A 15,024-nucleotide genomic window follows, 5' to 3' on the forward strand; every position below is an offset into this window, starting at 1 on the left:
CTCTAAAACTCTGAAACCCTAAATCCATAATCTCTAAAACTTAATCCCTAAAACTCTGAAACCCTAAATCCCTAATCTCTAAAACTTAATCCCTAAAACTCTAAAACCCTAAATCCATAATCTCTAAAACTTAATCCCTAAAACTCTAAAACCATAAATCCCTAATCCCTAAAACTCTAAAACCATAAATCCCTAATCCCTAGAACTCTAAAACCCTAAATGGCTAAATTCCTAATCCCTAAAACTTTAAAACCCTAAATCTGTAATCTATGTTAGAAATCTGAAATAACCTTTAGTTAATAGCCCTAGTTTTGTTTTAAAACAGCACATGGAGGACAGAAGGCAGCCTATGGAAGTCAATGAAGTTGTATTAGTCAATGAAGTAGACTTAGGTGATGATACAACTACTCATTCCATTACCACTGGAGTTGGTGACAGTGGAAATGCACCAGACCAACCAGTAACTATTGATATTCCTCAATTGGATCCCCAAACTATATGTATTCCTGGTCCTACCGATTCTCAGCCTATGGGTAGTGCTCCTACTCTTGTTGAGATTAGTACCGGTATTAGTAGTAGTGCAAATGAGAGGAAACATAGGCAAAAGACTTCTAAAGTTTGGGATGACTTCTCCCAAATTGAAGTGTTAGGTGTAAAAAAATCTCAGTGTAATTGGTGTAAGAGGCTGTTTGCAATTTCCAAATCTAATTCTACCTCAACACTTGGTAGGCATTTGGTAGCATGTGTGAAGTATGTGGTGTCCAACAGTAAGCAAAAGATTCTGACCTATGATCACAGTCAGCTAGGTGGGGGCGTTACGTTGACAAATTTTTCTTGGAGTGAGAAGAAAGTTAGTGAACTTGCATCCCACATGGTGCTGTTCCACGAGTACCCTTTTAACATGATGGAACATGATCTTTTTAACAAGTTTATGAAGGCATGCACGCCCCATTGGAAAAAGATTAGTCGTGCAACTGTGAAAAGTGATTGCATGTCTACATACCTTAGTGAGAAGAAAAAGATTAAAGCAATGCTTGGTGGGGTTGAGAAGGTAAACATAACAACTGATATGCGGACATCTTCGCAAAGGGTGTCATATATAGTTGTTACTTGCCATTATGTAGATTCGGATTGGTTCCTCCAAAAGAGAATTTTGAACTTTTTTAACGTACCTCATCCTCATAGTGGTGTTGTCATTGTTGATGCCCTTAGGAAGTGTTTTATAGAATGGGGCATTGAAGATAAGGTATTAACAATAACAGTTGATAATGCAAGAGCAAATGATTCTGCCATCAGAATCATTAAAGATGATTTTGAATTGAGGAATGAGTTGGTTGTTGGGGGTCGGTTATTCCATGTGCGATGTTGTGCGCATGTGACAAATTTGTTGGTGTAAGCAGGGCTTTTTGAAATTGGAGACATTGTTGATTCTGTTAGACAGGGAATAAAGTATGTGGTTGCTGCGGAGGGAAGGTTGACAGAGTTTAGTGGAATAGCTCAACGTTTGCATTTGCCATCTAAGAAACTGGTATTAGACGTACCCACACGTTGGAACAGCACCTACTTGATGCTGGCCACTGCAGTAGGGTTCAAAGAAGTGTTCCCAAGATATCACCAAGTTGATCAAGCATTTCAGTGGGTTTTGAGTTCGGAATAGTGGGAAAAGGTGGAGAATGTAAACCAGGTTTTGTCGGTTTTTAATGAAGTTACAAACATGGTATCGGGAAGTGATTATCCTACCTCAAATCTGTTTCTACCTGAGGTATGGAGAATGAAGGAAATTCTGCAGTTGAAATGTGTTGATAGGCATGACTACATTAGATCAATGACAGGAAAAATGACTCAGAAATTTGAGAAGTATTGAGGGGAATGCAATTTGTTGATGTCCATAGCTGCTGTCTTGGATCCGAGATACAAGATGAAGTTGATCAATTTCTGTTTTCCTCTTATTTACCCTAGAATCTGGAATTCTCTTTGATAGTATTAGTCCAAATTCTATGAATCTATAATCTTAATTCTTAATTCTTAAACACTAAACCCTAACAGATTCTCATTTTCCTATAATCTTGAACTGTTACTTATAATTCTAAAGCCCTAAAACCTTAAAAACCTAAATACTTGAGCCATAGACCTTTGGTGATGGGATTTGTATGCCAAGAGATTCCCATTTGCCTCTTATGCCCGTAATTCAAGAGAATCACAAGCATAGGAGGTAAGTGGGAATCTTTTGTATGCAAGTCACATTACCAAGTGTCCTAAGATATGCACTAATGATAAGATTGAAATGTGGGAATCTGAAATCTGTTATGCAATTTATTTTATTCCAAGAATGTCTTAGTGCAGTGTGGTTTTGTGGCATTTGGCAGTGGCAATTCAGATTGTTTTTAACTTTTCATTTTTAAATTGTTAATATATCTTAATTTAAGTTGTCTTTTAGTCTTTCACTCGAATGAAAATCACTCATCTTTCATGTAAACCTGATCTCTTTGTAAACTTGATCTCTTTATATTTTATACCCTTTATGTTGGAGAAGTTGCAGTTGGTATGTATAGTCTGTCTAGATAAATCTTAAATGATAAATCTCCCTTGACATGTTTATCAAGGTAAACAAAACTTTGATTAAATATGAAAGGGAGTAAAAACAGTTTAACAATTTTTTTTTGTCTTAGTTCAGTGTGATCCTGTGACATTTGGCAAGTGGCAACTCAGATTGGTTTCAACATTTTGCAGGCTGCAATTGTGTTGTAATTTTAGTTGTCTTGCAGAGTTGTAGACTTGTAATCCTTTTAATTTTAATCTCTTTGTATTTGAGTAAAATTTGATATCTTTCAAAGTCTCAGACTATGTAAATCTAATCTTTTTGTAGTTTGAATGTTGTAATTTGTAAACTTGTACTTTAAGTTGCAGGTAGATACAACCTGTTTCATTTTTTGATTCATAGCTTATTAACTTTAGCCTTTAGATGAATCTTTATTCAAGTTTGTAAATTGCAGACTTCAAATTTCAATTTTTTTTTTCTCCAATTATTATTGATCTAAACGAGCCCTAATTGGGCCGAGCTACCCAATTAGGGCTCGACAGGCCGAGCCCTGAACCCGAAGCTCGGATCGAACCTAGAAAAACTTTTTGGGTTTGATTCGAGCTCGAGTCGAGTCGAGCGAGTCGAGCACTCGGATCGACTCGTGAGGACTGCCTTAATAGTCCCGAGCTCAGTCCCGAGTTAAGGTCTTACCCCCAACGAGTCGATCCCGGACAAAGGTCCTTAAGCCCGGCTCGAGCTCGGGATCGACTCGTTTAAATTTTCCTTAAAACGATCCGGTCCGGGATTGCCAAAGCTCGACTCGGACCGGCTCGTTTACAGCCCTATATACGGTATTACGGTTAGGTAATTTAATTAATTAAATTACCGTAATGGAATCGTTTAATTGATTTAAAATCAATTAAAAAAATTGTTTCCTTGATGGGAGGAACAATACGGTATTTACCATATTTGAGGGTTCCTGACCTAGCCTATAAATTAATAGCCTGTCTACACCATCAGTACGGCAATACAGTTATAGGCATAGGTTAGAAGATCCCTTAGATAACATTTTTCTTGTTCTTCAGATGGATCGTGAAAATGCTTGAGCAGATATGGCTAGAGGTAAGCTTAAATCCTGTCTTTTATTTCCGCTGCGCATGTTAGTTTGAACATAATATTTTTATATGTTCTAACACTTTTATAGCTGCACAGGTCTTAAGTGATTTCCTGCCTACTCTAGCTAGATCTACTTAATTTATTTACTCATAATAATCTGTTTTTAAAGTAGTAAATTCAGCTAATTACAAGCTAATTAGTATAGAAGTACTACGAGTAACACTCTAAATTAATTAATTTTGGTAGCGTTACAATTTTTTTTCTTCTATTTGCTAGAGTGGCTTATTGATGACTATTGTTAATACCACCAAAAGTTTGTTCATGTCAAAGTCTGCTAGAATTTACTGCTAAACTTCATATTCGATGTCTAAAATTGATCTTTTATTCTGCATGATAATAATATAAATAAGCGTGATAATGTTTTTGATTTAAAATATATAGATTTCGATTTTGATAAAGCGTTGTCAAAGGAAAAGATGTTGCTTCTTCCTATTCAACTTCAGCCGAAAGGTCTTACAAGAAAAGAAGTCATGCAGACAGTGAAAATAGTTGTTATAGTCAAATATCTAAACGGTTGAAAGATGTTGCAACAATACTTAAAACTCTTAGTAAGGGCCTGGTCGATGCAAATCATCTTTACAAGGAAGTAATGAAGAAGAAAGAATATGACGAGGTTATGCTTGCATATGCATTTGACCACTTGATGTACGATGAAAATGTTGCATTGCATTTCTAGCAAAGAATGCTAGACTTCAACAGATTTTGTTGAAAAAATTCTTCAACAACCATGGAGATTAAATTTTGCATATTATCGATGTAACACCATTATGTTTATACTCAGGAATTTGACCAAGGTCTTGAGCCTAAACTTATGAACCATGTCATTGGGCCTAGTAAGCTTAATAAAAATTGGATCAAGCTTTCTAAAAGAGATAATGAAAAAAATACTTGATTTCATAAATTAAGGATTAATTTATAACATATGTCATATAAAACAATATGAAATAAAACTTTGTGATTTTAATGTAACATGACTTATTTTAATTATGTGCATTAACTATTTTCAAATTATGTTTAATTATAGATGATCCTTATTAATTAAGTGGTCTTGAAATCACAAACCACTCCATGCATAAGACCACCTAGGTAAAAAGAAAAGGGACCTTTACATGGAATGAACTAGTTAATAGGAGCAATCTTTCTTCATTTGGAAGAGCAAAGCTCCTTTTTTACTTCCCCAAAATAAGGGAAATTGTTTCTTACCCCCCCCCCCCCCCCCCCCAATTCCCACCTACACATCCAAGCCCTCCCATTTCACTCCATCCACTCTTTCATTTTTTCCTCACCTCTCAACTTCTCAAAGAGCTCATCCCACTCCTCCATTAGAGAAGCCTTTAAGTTCTAGTGTAATTTTTGCCTTAACCTTGTAAGTAACTCATTATCTCCTCTTTCAAGCTACCATTTATGTCATGCTTTAACTTGTATGTTATATTTTATTTGGGTATTTAAAACCATGTGTTAGCATACTTCAACCTAGATGAGATATTTTGCATATGTTGTATAAATATTTGTTTAAACCATGAAAATGTGACTAAATTATTTTATTAGATAACTTAACTCTTATATTGTCAAATTTCTTTTATATCATAAAAACGCATTTTAAAAAGACCTCATAAAAGCATGTGTTGTACCCAAACCTATGTACCTTATGTTTTATTTTTCCTAAATCACATCTACCTTATCTTAGATGACCAAGAGTTTTGTAAATGACCAATTGTATGAGCTCATGAACACCACCTTGCTATAAAGAAGACTTCATAATGACCCTTTAGTAATATTCTTCATGGAAATGACATAGGATTCATACCAAATGTCCATAGTTGTAAAATGATGTGAAAAATGGTTTTAAAAATGAGTAATGAGTTTGGATTTTAGATTGGGTTATAATCTTTTATAACAAAAAAAAAAAAAAAAAAGTCTTATAGTATGGTTCTTTTGAGTGATAAATTATTCCTAAACATTAACACTTAAAGTGATGTTAAAACTACTTTAGAAAAATATGATATTTCTCATATGTGACAAGAAAAAAAAAAAAAAAAGGTTTGAATTAAATCTGGAAAATTTAGTTCCATGCCATGTTTAGGTGGATGTTGATCCAAAATTTATTAAGTGAATAGCCTTAGGTGTTTTGGGCCAATGGCCCAAGTAGGTTAAGTGAGGAAGCACTAGTTTAGACCTATTTAGTAAATTTTGGGCCTTAGTCCTTCACCTAGTTAGGAGGATGTCCAAATGGGCCATTCTTGACCCAAGCCCTCATATATATATATATATAATTAATTAATTAATTTTATTTATTAGTAAAAAAAGAAAAGAAAAGAAAAGAAAAAGTTAATTAATTAATTAATTAATTATTATTAAAAAAAATTATTTTAATAGGAGGAAAGGGTTAGGAAGGTTGTGTAAGAGACGATATACTCTTAATTAGGGTAGTTGAGTAGTTAGCTCTGGGCTAACCCAGATGAACTTTATTGTTCAGGTCTTAGCAGATCCTCGCTTATCTTACCGCAATAGCGAGGTAAGTGGTACTCCTTACCCTTTTCAAATGTATTTCAATTCTAAAAATTCTCAATTCTTTTTACTATACATGTCATGATGGATTATTTTGAAAGTTTAATTACCCTGCAAAGTAATGCTTTATTATCTTAAATATTTTTATGACATGTATTTGTTATGAAATTTATCTTAATTTGTTAGTGTTTTATATATGTTCCTTTTTTTTTTCATCATCATATGATTTAAAAAGCTCATTGCATTAGAATGATTTATAACTAAGTTGTCATTCAAAAGTGGGTATATATGCTCCGTATCAAGAATGATGATTTCAAACGAGGGGAGCTTCTATTCTAGTGATTTTTCCCAAATGAAGAAAAGATTCAATTTATAGAAAGTTTCTAATTAAGGAAAGTTTCCATTTTAGGAAACTTTTCCAATAAAGAAAGTTTTACGGGACGAAGCGGTACCACTTTTCACGTGCTAAGTTAAATGATTATTGAAAGTCTAAGGAAGTAAGGGATGAACATATGTAAAGTGAAACCAAATTACGTAAATTAAGGTTTTAAGACACTTGGCCTTAAGAAAAGAAGCGCGGTACGGGGCTAGATGCAGTGCACCACACTGAAGTACGGTTTCAGGAAAGTGTGGCCATCACTAATGTCATGCTGAGTGCACCCAGAAGTTAATCAGCTGATTAGGGCACCCCGAGGCCACGGGTGATGCCCGATCCTCGAAGGTTGGATCGCACGACCCCACGCATACGGGGCGTAATAGTATGCAAGGCCATAAATGACAAGAGAAAAGAAAAATGTTTTGAAAATAGATAAATGGATTTTAACTCAAGTAATTACTTTATGTTATATGTTTAAGTCTCACCTTCAAATTTTTTAATGTTACTTTATTACAAAGAGTCCCAACCTCAACCGTTTTAAGTCAGTTGGGAATATTACTTACTGATCAGCCTTTCGCTCACCCCTTACTTTCTCGCCTTTTCAGGTTTTGAGGCAGATGGGTAGGTGGCTGGAATGCTTAGGCTTTTGAGGGGTCATCATATCACCCACTATGTTACTTTATTGCATTTCTATTTTGTTAAACTATGTGTTATGTTAATAAGTGCATCGCGCACAGACAAAAAAAAAATGGATCACTTAACTTGGTAAGTCGTGTTATTATGTTTTTTTTTTTAAGAACTTGTGCTTCTGCAAAAATATTATTTCTCATGGTATGCATGGTAGTATTTACAAGTGCTCTAGCGTCTTAATATGAAACATTGCATCTCTGAAGTTTTATGGCTAATGAGTTAGGCTCTTTTGGGTCTTGGCATTTACAATCGATATGTAGTAGAATACTAACATTATTGTAATAACATACATGATTGAACTTTTGTTAGTAGTATGAATGTATTGTTGGATGTTATTAATTTATGGCTCTCTCAACTTTAAAATATATGATCATTGTTAGTCAATATGTGTATATATTTTAATTAAACATAATTTCAAGATTGATTTTTTTTAGTTGTTTTATATTAATATTTTTATGTTGTGAATAAAAGTTGATATTTATAAATTAATATGATTGAATGAAAATATAAGAAATACTTTTTGATTTTTCGTACAAGCTAAATACCAAAAATTTTTTGTCTACGAGCAAAAAATCATTTTTCTTTTTCTTTTTTTTTTTTTTGATTTTTCTACTTTAACTATTGTTTTTTCTGTACACACTCCAACATATTCTTTATTTCTCTTCTTTAATTTATTTTTAATATTAGTTCTCATTTTTTTTTTATCATATTATTGCCAACACCCATATTTTCAAACATTCATCTTTTCTAATGGTTATATTTCTCCAACTGAGATGTTGAGAGGGAGCGATAGATGATTTTGCTAAAGTGTTGCCGAGAAGAGAAACAATAAAATAACAAAAAAGTGTTGTTGAGAATAAATAAAAGAATGGAATGTTTTGCTAAAGTGATTGTCCAAAGATACCAAATCACTATAGCAATAAATAAATAAATAAATAAAATAAGACAAGCTTTTTTTTTTTTTTAAAAAAAAGGAACTAAAGACAAGCTGTTGGATGTTACATGTGTAGTCGTAATCTTCGTTAGGCATTAGGTCTGTTAGAATTATTTGTTAGTATTTTATATTATTAGTATTATTTCAATTGTTGCTTTAGTTATAGACGAGTCTTTAGTATTTGTATTTGGTTAGAGGCCTCATGTTTATCTCTTTTATTTTTATCTTTTAGGAGTCTTGTTGACAGTAGGTTAGATTGTTGAGTTAGGAGTCAAATAGAAGTTCTATTTCATGTGGAACTCTATTTTCTATTATATTCCGTTCTTTTAAATACTGCTTTGTTATTGAATAAGAAATCAATCAAGTAAATTATCAAACCTTGTATTTGTGAGTTCCGAGCACCTCTAATTGCTCAACCAAGGAGGTCTAGAATTCATCGAAAATTCTAACATATCTCTCGTTCGTGCCGAAGTTAACCAAACTGCAATTTCCAAAGTACGAAGGATCACTCGATCCCACCAGCTGGGTGTGCCGAGCGGAACAGTTCTTTGAGTTCCAGAATATTACCGAGGAAGAAAAGGTGCCTCTTGCCGCCTATCACTTAGAAGAAGAAGCACAACTATGGTACCAATTATTCCGGGAGAGTGGCGAGGTTCTGACGTGGGAAACGCTGAAGGAAGGTATGCATGCCCGTTATGGTCCTACACAATTTGAGGATTATTTTGGTGATCTAACAAAACTAAGGCAAACCGGCAGTGTAAGGGAATACCAAGGCCAGTACGAGAGACTGCTGAGCAAGGCTGGAAAGCTAGCAGATGGGAGGATTTATTAGTGGATTGAAGGATGGGATTAGAGCAGACGTACAAGCATGTCGACCTCAGTCCTTAACGTCGGCAGTAGCCTTAGCTCGTCTATATGAAGACAAGCACAATACACAGAGGCACGTGCCGACGTTCTCAGAAGAAAGGCAAAATTCCTAGTCAACCGGATATCCACCTCTACCATCTACAAATCTAACTTATGGTCACAATTTAGCAATAAAACGCTTGAATCCAACGGAGTTAGCAGACAGACGATCCAAGGGCCTTTGCTTTAACTGTGATGAGAAATTCTTCTCTGGGCATCGATGTAAGAAGTTGTTTAAGATAGAAGCAATTTATGAGGAAGAAGACTTGAGGGAAGGAGAAGGCAGGGAAGACCCACTGGAGTATGTGGAAGAAGTTTGATGTTCGTAAGATTGGAATAAAGGGATGTATGTCCCAGTAGATAACAGACATGTTGTCTAAGTAGGACACTTAGTATGAGTAGGAATATATTTAAATTATATTAGTATCCAAAAAAAAAAAGGGGGGTTAGCAATTGAGTAGTAGTCCACTTTTTTAGGTTTTAAGATCTCTAAGACCTTGAGGATGAATCATTCTCCTACTGATGCTACATGGGAGCTCCTACCAGAATTTATGCTTCGTTTCCAACATTTTCCCTTGAGGACAAGGGAAATTTTAAGGGAGGAGGAATGATACGTGTAGAAGAAGAGTTAGATATCAAGACTACCAAGAAAAGGAGTTAGAGACCAAGACTATCAAGAAGAGTGTGGAGTAGTTAGATTAGATAGAAGTGTTAATAAGAGGATATGTCCTCAAGTAGTTAAGTAGTACTAGGTCTCAATGAGATGCAGTGTCCTCGTAGCAGAGTCCTAGTAGCAAGTTTTAGAAGTTGTGGTAGAAGTTTATTAATCTTTCCTAGTAGAAGCCTAATGTAGTTCATCTACTTAGTCAGCCGTATCTTGTAAACTCTATAAAGAGGAGAAGCTGATGAATAAAGGGGGCAATCAATTAATATCAATTTCAACTCTTGAGTTGTTTGGGAGGTCTCTAGGTTCCTCGAATTACCTAGCATTATCACGTTCTATTGCAATCGTAGGCAAACCAAGGAGATCCGATCCTGTTGCCTTCCCTGTTCAACAACCAAATACACGTTCCAAATCTCGGGCACGTAACATCATGTTACGTGCCTAATTACTCAAACGCATAACGGATAAGTAAGGATAGTTCGAGGAACCCTAATACCTCCCAAATCAACTCAAGAGCTGAATATTAATAATCTTTGCTTACCTTTATTTATCAACCCAATAGGTTTATATAGAATTACAAAGAAATGCGATAAACATAAACTACTCCCATATGGATAGAGATGTATCTTATGACTATCCTATCACTAACAACTATTAATAAAGATAATACTCAACTACTTAGGGATAACATACTATCCCTTTATCCCTACTTAAGGATAGACTTTACTAGATAAATAATAACTAAATAACAAAGATGTAATAATAACCAAATAACAAAAAAACATGATTGCTTGCAAACTTTTTTGTTTTCATCCTTTTATCCCCATCTGGTACGTAACATTGGACCTGAATTTTGCCCTATATTAGCTAAATAGGAAAATTAGAGCATTTGCTAGAAATGCCCTAAGAGGGCCCTACTGAGAAATGCGATACTTGTAGAGAATGAGAATGCAAGGGCATAGAGCCAATAAATAGCTTCTTTGTTTGTTTAATTTGTTTTTTTTTGTCCTAAGTCAATATTATTCAATAAGATGGATATGTTATCATCTCATGCTTTAAAGGAGGTTGCATGTATAATTGAACTCCAAACTTATTAACCAAATAATATAATGATAATAATGAAAAGCAATATTGCAGCACTTTAATTTCAATTGACAAAGGCCAAGTACTGAAAATTAAAATTAAAGGCCCAATATTTTATTCCAGTTGATCCCTCCAGCTAAATCTGAGACTCAATCCAGGACTTGTGAAAATCAACATTTCGGAAGATCTGACGGAGGAGGAGGCAGCTTCTGATTAGGAAACTTTCCATCTAGAACAACCCAAGCCATTCTTAGACCCCAGCTCAAGTGGACGTCAAAGTGGCAATGCATTAACCATACCCCTATAATTAACACACAAAATAATAAACTTGATTAGCTCCAAATAATTAGTGAACAAACCTCATTTAATCTTCTTTTCCCCCCTCCCTCAATTTGAATAGAAAAGGGATAAAAAATAAAAAAACCCCTCATTTAATTAGTTAAAAGAAATTGAATCCTCTATTTAAAAATAAATAGCTAACAAAAATTCCGCATGTCAATTCAAAAATTGAAAGATTCTATGGGAAGTGAGTTCCTACTCGGGTTTCGGGATAATGTTAGAAGTTCTTCTTGTGTGTTTCTAAAAAAGAAGTGTTCGGCTTTTAAAATCACAATTTGATTTGTGATTGGTCACTATTAGATTTTGATCCAATAATGATTTTAATAACACAATATTTTTAAAGGGACATAAGAATGACTTCTAGAATTACTCTTCCTTACTCATGTTGAGAAACGAGAAAACTATTGTACCTCACATGTGTCCTAATTAGGATTATTGAATTCTGTAAATAAAATATAGGAAACTTTACTTACCCTTCAAAGTATAGGCACTTTTGTAATTATAATCTCAAATTTTTTAAATTTATAATGTTTGTATTCTAAGAATTTTTTCCTTTTAATTTTATCCCTTTTTTTTTAATAAAAAAAATTATTAAACTGTACAAATTAAATGCCTCCTTTAAAAAAAAAATGGTAAAATTAAAAAGAAAAAGTTCTTGAGATGCAAATTTTTAAACTTTAAAAGTATGATCGCAAAAGTGCCTGTACTTCAACCGGTAAGATTTTCCCTGAAGCATATTTACCCAATGATCGAACTGATATTTCTCACCTGGGTTGTCTGCTAGAAACCGAATTGCAACCCAACCGCCGGACGGCACACCGACCGTGTTTCTTTCAACGGGGTCAATAAGATTGAACTTTGTCGGGTCCTTGTGTGGATCATAGTTGCCGAAACCTTGTCCAACAACAAAGAAATTAAATCCATGCAAATGTAAAGGGTGGCTCTCAGCCCCGAGAATACTAGTGTCCTGCAAGACAAGCTCCACGCTAGCGCCGAAAGGGAGAGTTACTACTTTGGTTCCATTGGAAACTCTAGTATTGTTCGGCGGAGTCCCTGTATAGTTAAAAGGATTTTGTGGGTTGCTAGGAAAATCGGCGGTGTAAACGCCATTTGATTGTCCATAGAAGTGGGCTTGAAGCAGAGCCGTCGCCGGAAGTGGAAAGGAGATATTGTTGATCGAAGCTGCGAACTTTGTTCCGTTGGGTCCTTGGCATGTTTGGTTTTTCGGGCACGGGTTTGTTCCAAGGCCTACCGTGAAGAAGAAGCGCTTGTCAACGCTTTGGGGAACATTAGCGGGGAATTGAGCAGTCGCTAAGCTTCGGAGTTTGCTCGTATAATTTGCGGCGAAGGACGTGTCGTTGAGAGCGGGCAGAGTTGGTTTGAAGAGTGGAAACTTCTTCGTTGAATAATAATAATTAGATGGTAATTCATATTCAAGGATACCGGCGACAGTGGAGTTGTCGAAGGTGCCGAGGCCGGTCGCATATGGCCTTGCGGCCATGAGAAAAGTGGCGTTTGGGAAGTGAGGTTTAGTTTTGAGAAGAACGTTTGCCGTTTGTCCGGGGTTGATGAGTATCGTATCGGTCTCAAACGGTTTAACATAAACGGCGTCAGCTTCAACAACGGTTATAGAGTGGTTTGCGATACTGAAGAAGAGCTCGTCGTTGAGTGCAGCGTTGATTAAGCGAAGAAGATAAGTTTCCCCTGCTTTCACCTTCAGCCTGAATGTATCTGCCAATGGAAGGAGCATTTAATTTATATATATATATATATATATATATATATATATATATATATATATATATATATATATATATTTCTATGTGGAATTTGAAAGAAGGGTTAGTGATGATAGCTTTTGATCATCTGATACCTCCGGCGCCGGAGCAATTGTACAAGGGCCCCGGAAGCCCGTTGATGGTATAGGCATCCGAGACGTTTGGTCCTGCACCTGTTCGGAGGGCCTGGCTAACAATTGCCTCAGGGTCTACATTAAACCACTCTCCTGCGATTCATGTACGTTGGTATGCTTAATAATTAACAATTACGTAGAGATAATGGTTAATTAAGCAAAAGTCATTACTTAATTACCAAAGATGATGGGAATTTCCTTGTAAGGTTTGGCAAATGGATAGGGGATGCCACGCTTGGGAAGAATGAGTAGTGGGCCATAGACAGTGGCTCTTAGCCATGAAAAATGGGCATGCCAAAACAGAGTCCCTCTTTGACCAACAATGGTGTAGTTGTAGACATAGCTCTGGCCAGTTCGTATGGGGCACTGAGTTATGTATCCGGGTCCATCGGCCCACCCACTTCGAAGTTGTCGAATTCCATGCCTGTTTCAAAGAGAAAGGATTCCATATTAATTAACCAACAAATCTTGCTCTTAATTATGGTATTAATTAGGTGATGAATTAAGCCCCATACCAGTGGATAGAGATATTCGTTTTAACATGGTTGACCACTTTAATAAGAAGATTGTCACCCTCCCTCGCCACAATGCGAGGCCCAGGGTACTGTCCATTTACAGTAACCATGCTCTTCGTGTGGCACAGGCGTGTTACATTTTGTAATACGATCTACAAAATAAGAAATGGAAGAAAGAATCAACAGAAATAATATTGGAGAACATTAAGGAAATTCATGCATGGGATCGATCGAGTCACGTACGTTAAACTTGTAGTGCCTGGTTTTGCCGGCTGCAAGTTGAGGAAGAAGCAGAAGAAAAGCTATGAATGGGAAAATAAGAAGAAGTCTCATGTTTGTTGGTGATGCACCCTTTTCTCCCTAACTCTCTCTGTTGGAGAAGGTTAAGGGAGGCAGAGTTATATATATATGCTAAAAATTAAGAAGGTCAGTGAAACTGGTACGGTACTTGTGTTTTAAATAGGTTAAGTTTAATCTTAATCAGATATATATAAGCTCTTGATTCTTGAGTACCCTCCACTGGTAAGCCGGTTTTCAAGGGTACGTAAGTTCTACATACCCAAAGTTTATATCATTTGGTATCAGAACTATAAATCTAATTTAAAAAGAGATAAAGGAAATAGAGAAAACATATATTTTAGGTGGTTCGGTCTATAGCCTACATCCACACGTCTAAGCCTTTTGTTGGTTACATCATTTCTATTTGATTGTATACAAGACTCTATTTACAGAGAAATAATCTGAACGTCACAAGTTTCTTCTACTTCTATATTAATAACAATAAATCTAATTTATCATCTTGTTAGTCTTGTCTCTTGAGTGTTTGTAACTCTTGTCTCAATAGGGGAAGACTTATGGGCTGGATTAAAATATTATTGATAGGTGAGTGGAGCTGCCAAAAGAGAAAGGGCTACCATCGGGTCAGTGTTAATAGAGTGAGCTGTCGTAAACATCGACTACAAAAGTATGATAATATGTTACGATTTTTGTGTCCCACATGAGTTAAGTTTAATCTTAATCATATGTATATAAACTTCTCGCTACCCTCTATTTAATTATAAACTAAAAAATAATTCGAGAACAATTTTGGAGTGCTGTGAAAGAAAATCCGGTCACGCCAGTTGACCGACACGTACGTTATTTTCGGCGTTGGAACTTTCCTTGCTCATGAATCATGATGATGCAATCCAAACAAGTACACATTTTTTATTGGGACCAACCAACTTCCATAGCAGGCAAGAAAGGGAGGCACGGGCACCTACTAATTAAGGAACTTAATTTTGGAGTGTAATCAAAGATAATGAATATTGCATGCAAATTCAAGCTGCTTGACTTCTTGCTTCTATTCAGCTGGTCCTGTTTATAGGTACATATATTATAGTACACCGACAGATTATAAT

General features: G+C 35.5%; 2 protein-coding genes across 2 annotated transcripts; one reads left to right on the top strand and one right to left on the bottom strand.

Annotated features, from left to right (window-relative positions):
• Positions 1-328: 328 nt before the first annotated feature.
• On the top strand, positions 329-1,864 carry LOC133873366 (zinc finger BED domain-containing protein DAYSLEEPER-like). The gene is made up of 3 exons (XM_062311082.1): positions 329-1,343; positions 1,401-1,528; positions 1,658-1,864. The coding sequence occupies exons 1-3, from the start codon at positions 329-331 to the stop codon at positions 1,862-1,864; spliced, it is 1,350 nt and encodes a 449-aa protein (XP_062167066.1).
• Positions 1,865-10,906: 9,042 nt separating this feature from the next.
• On the bottom strand, positions 10,907-14,035 carry LOC133873490 (laccase-17-like). Its single transcript, XM_062311190.1, has 6 exons — positions 13,868-14,035; positions 13,625-13,776; positions 13,289-13,533; positions 13,071-13,202; positions 11,966-12,928; positions 10,907-11,159 (listed from the first exon to the last, which is right to left on the bottom strand). Exons 1-6 carry the CDS (start codon positions 13,955-13,957, stop codon positions 11,029-11,031), a joined length of 1,713 nt encoding a protein of 570 aa, XP_062167174.1. The 5' UTR covers positions 13,958-14,035; the 3' UTR covers positions 10,907-11,028.
• Positions 14,036-15,024: the final 989 nt, after the last annotated feature.

Source organism: Alnus glutinosa, chromosome 7 (genome assembly GCF_958979055.1).
Source record: "Alnus glutinosa chromosome 7, dhAlnGlut1.1, whole genome shotgun sequence".
NCBI lineage: Eukaryota > Viridiplantae > Streptophyta > Magnoliopsida > Fagales > Betulaceae > Alnus > Alnus glutinosa.

What these genes read in the sequence shown, in the direction of transcription:
- LOC133873366 (XM_062311082.1), top strand. Translation starts at nt 329, where the DNA reads ATGGAGGACAGAAGGCAGCCTATGGAAGTCAATGAAGTTGTATTAGTC. An exon ending in GAATGAGTTGGTTGTTGGGG is followed by an intron (nt 1,344 to 1,400) that starts GTCGGTTATTCC and finishes TGGTGTAAGCAG; the next exon opens with GGCTTTTTGAAATTGGAGAC. An exon ending in ATTTGCCATCTAAGAAACTG is followed by an intron (nt 1,529 to 1,657) that starts GTATTAGACGTA and finishes AGTTCGGAATAG; the next exon opens with TGGGAAAAGGTGGAGAATGT.
- LOC133873490 (XM_062311190.1), bottom strand. Translation starts at nt 13,957, where the DNA reads ATGAGACTTCTTCTTATTTTCCCATTCATAGCTTTTCTTCTGCTTCTT. An exon ending in GGAAATTCCCATCATCTTTG is followed by an intron (nt 13,203 to 13,288) that starts GTAATTAAGTAA and finishes CATGAATCGCAG; the next exon opens with GAGAGTGGTTTAATGTAGAC. An exon ending in GTTTCTAGCAGACAACCCAG is followed by an intron (nt 11,160 to 11,965) that starts GTGAGAAATATC and finishes TGTTAATTATAG; the next exon opens with GGGTATGGTTAATGCATTGC.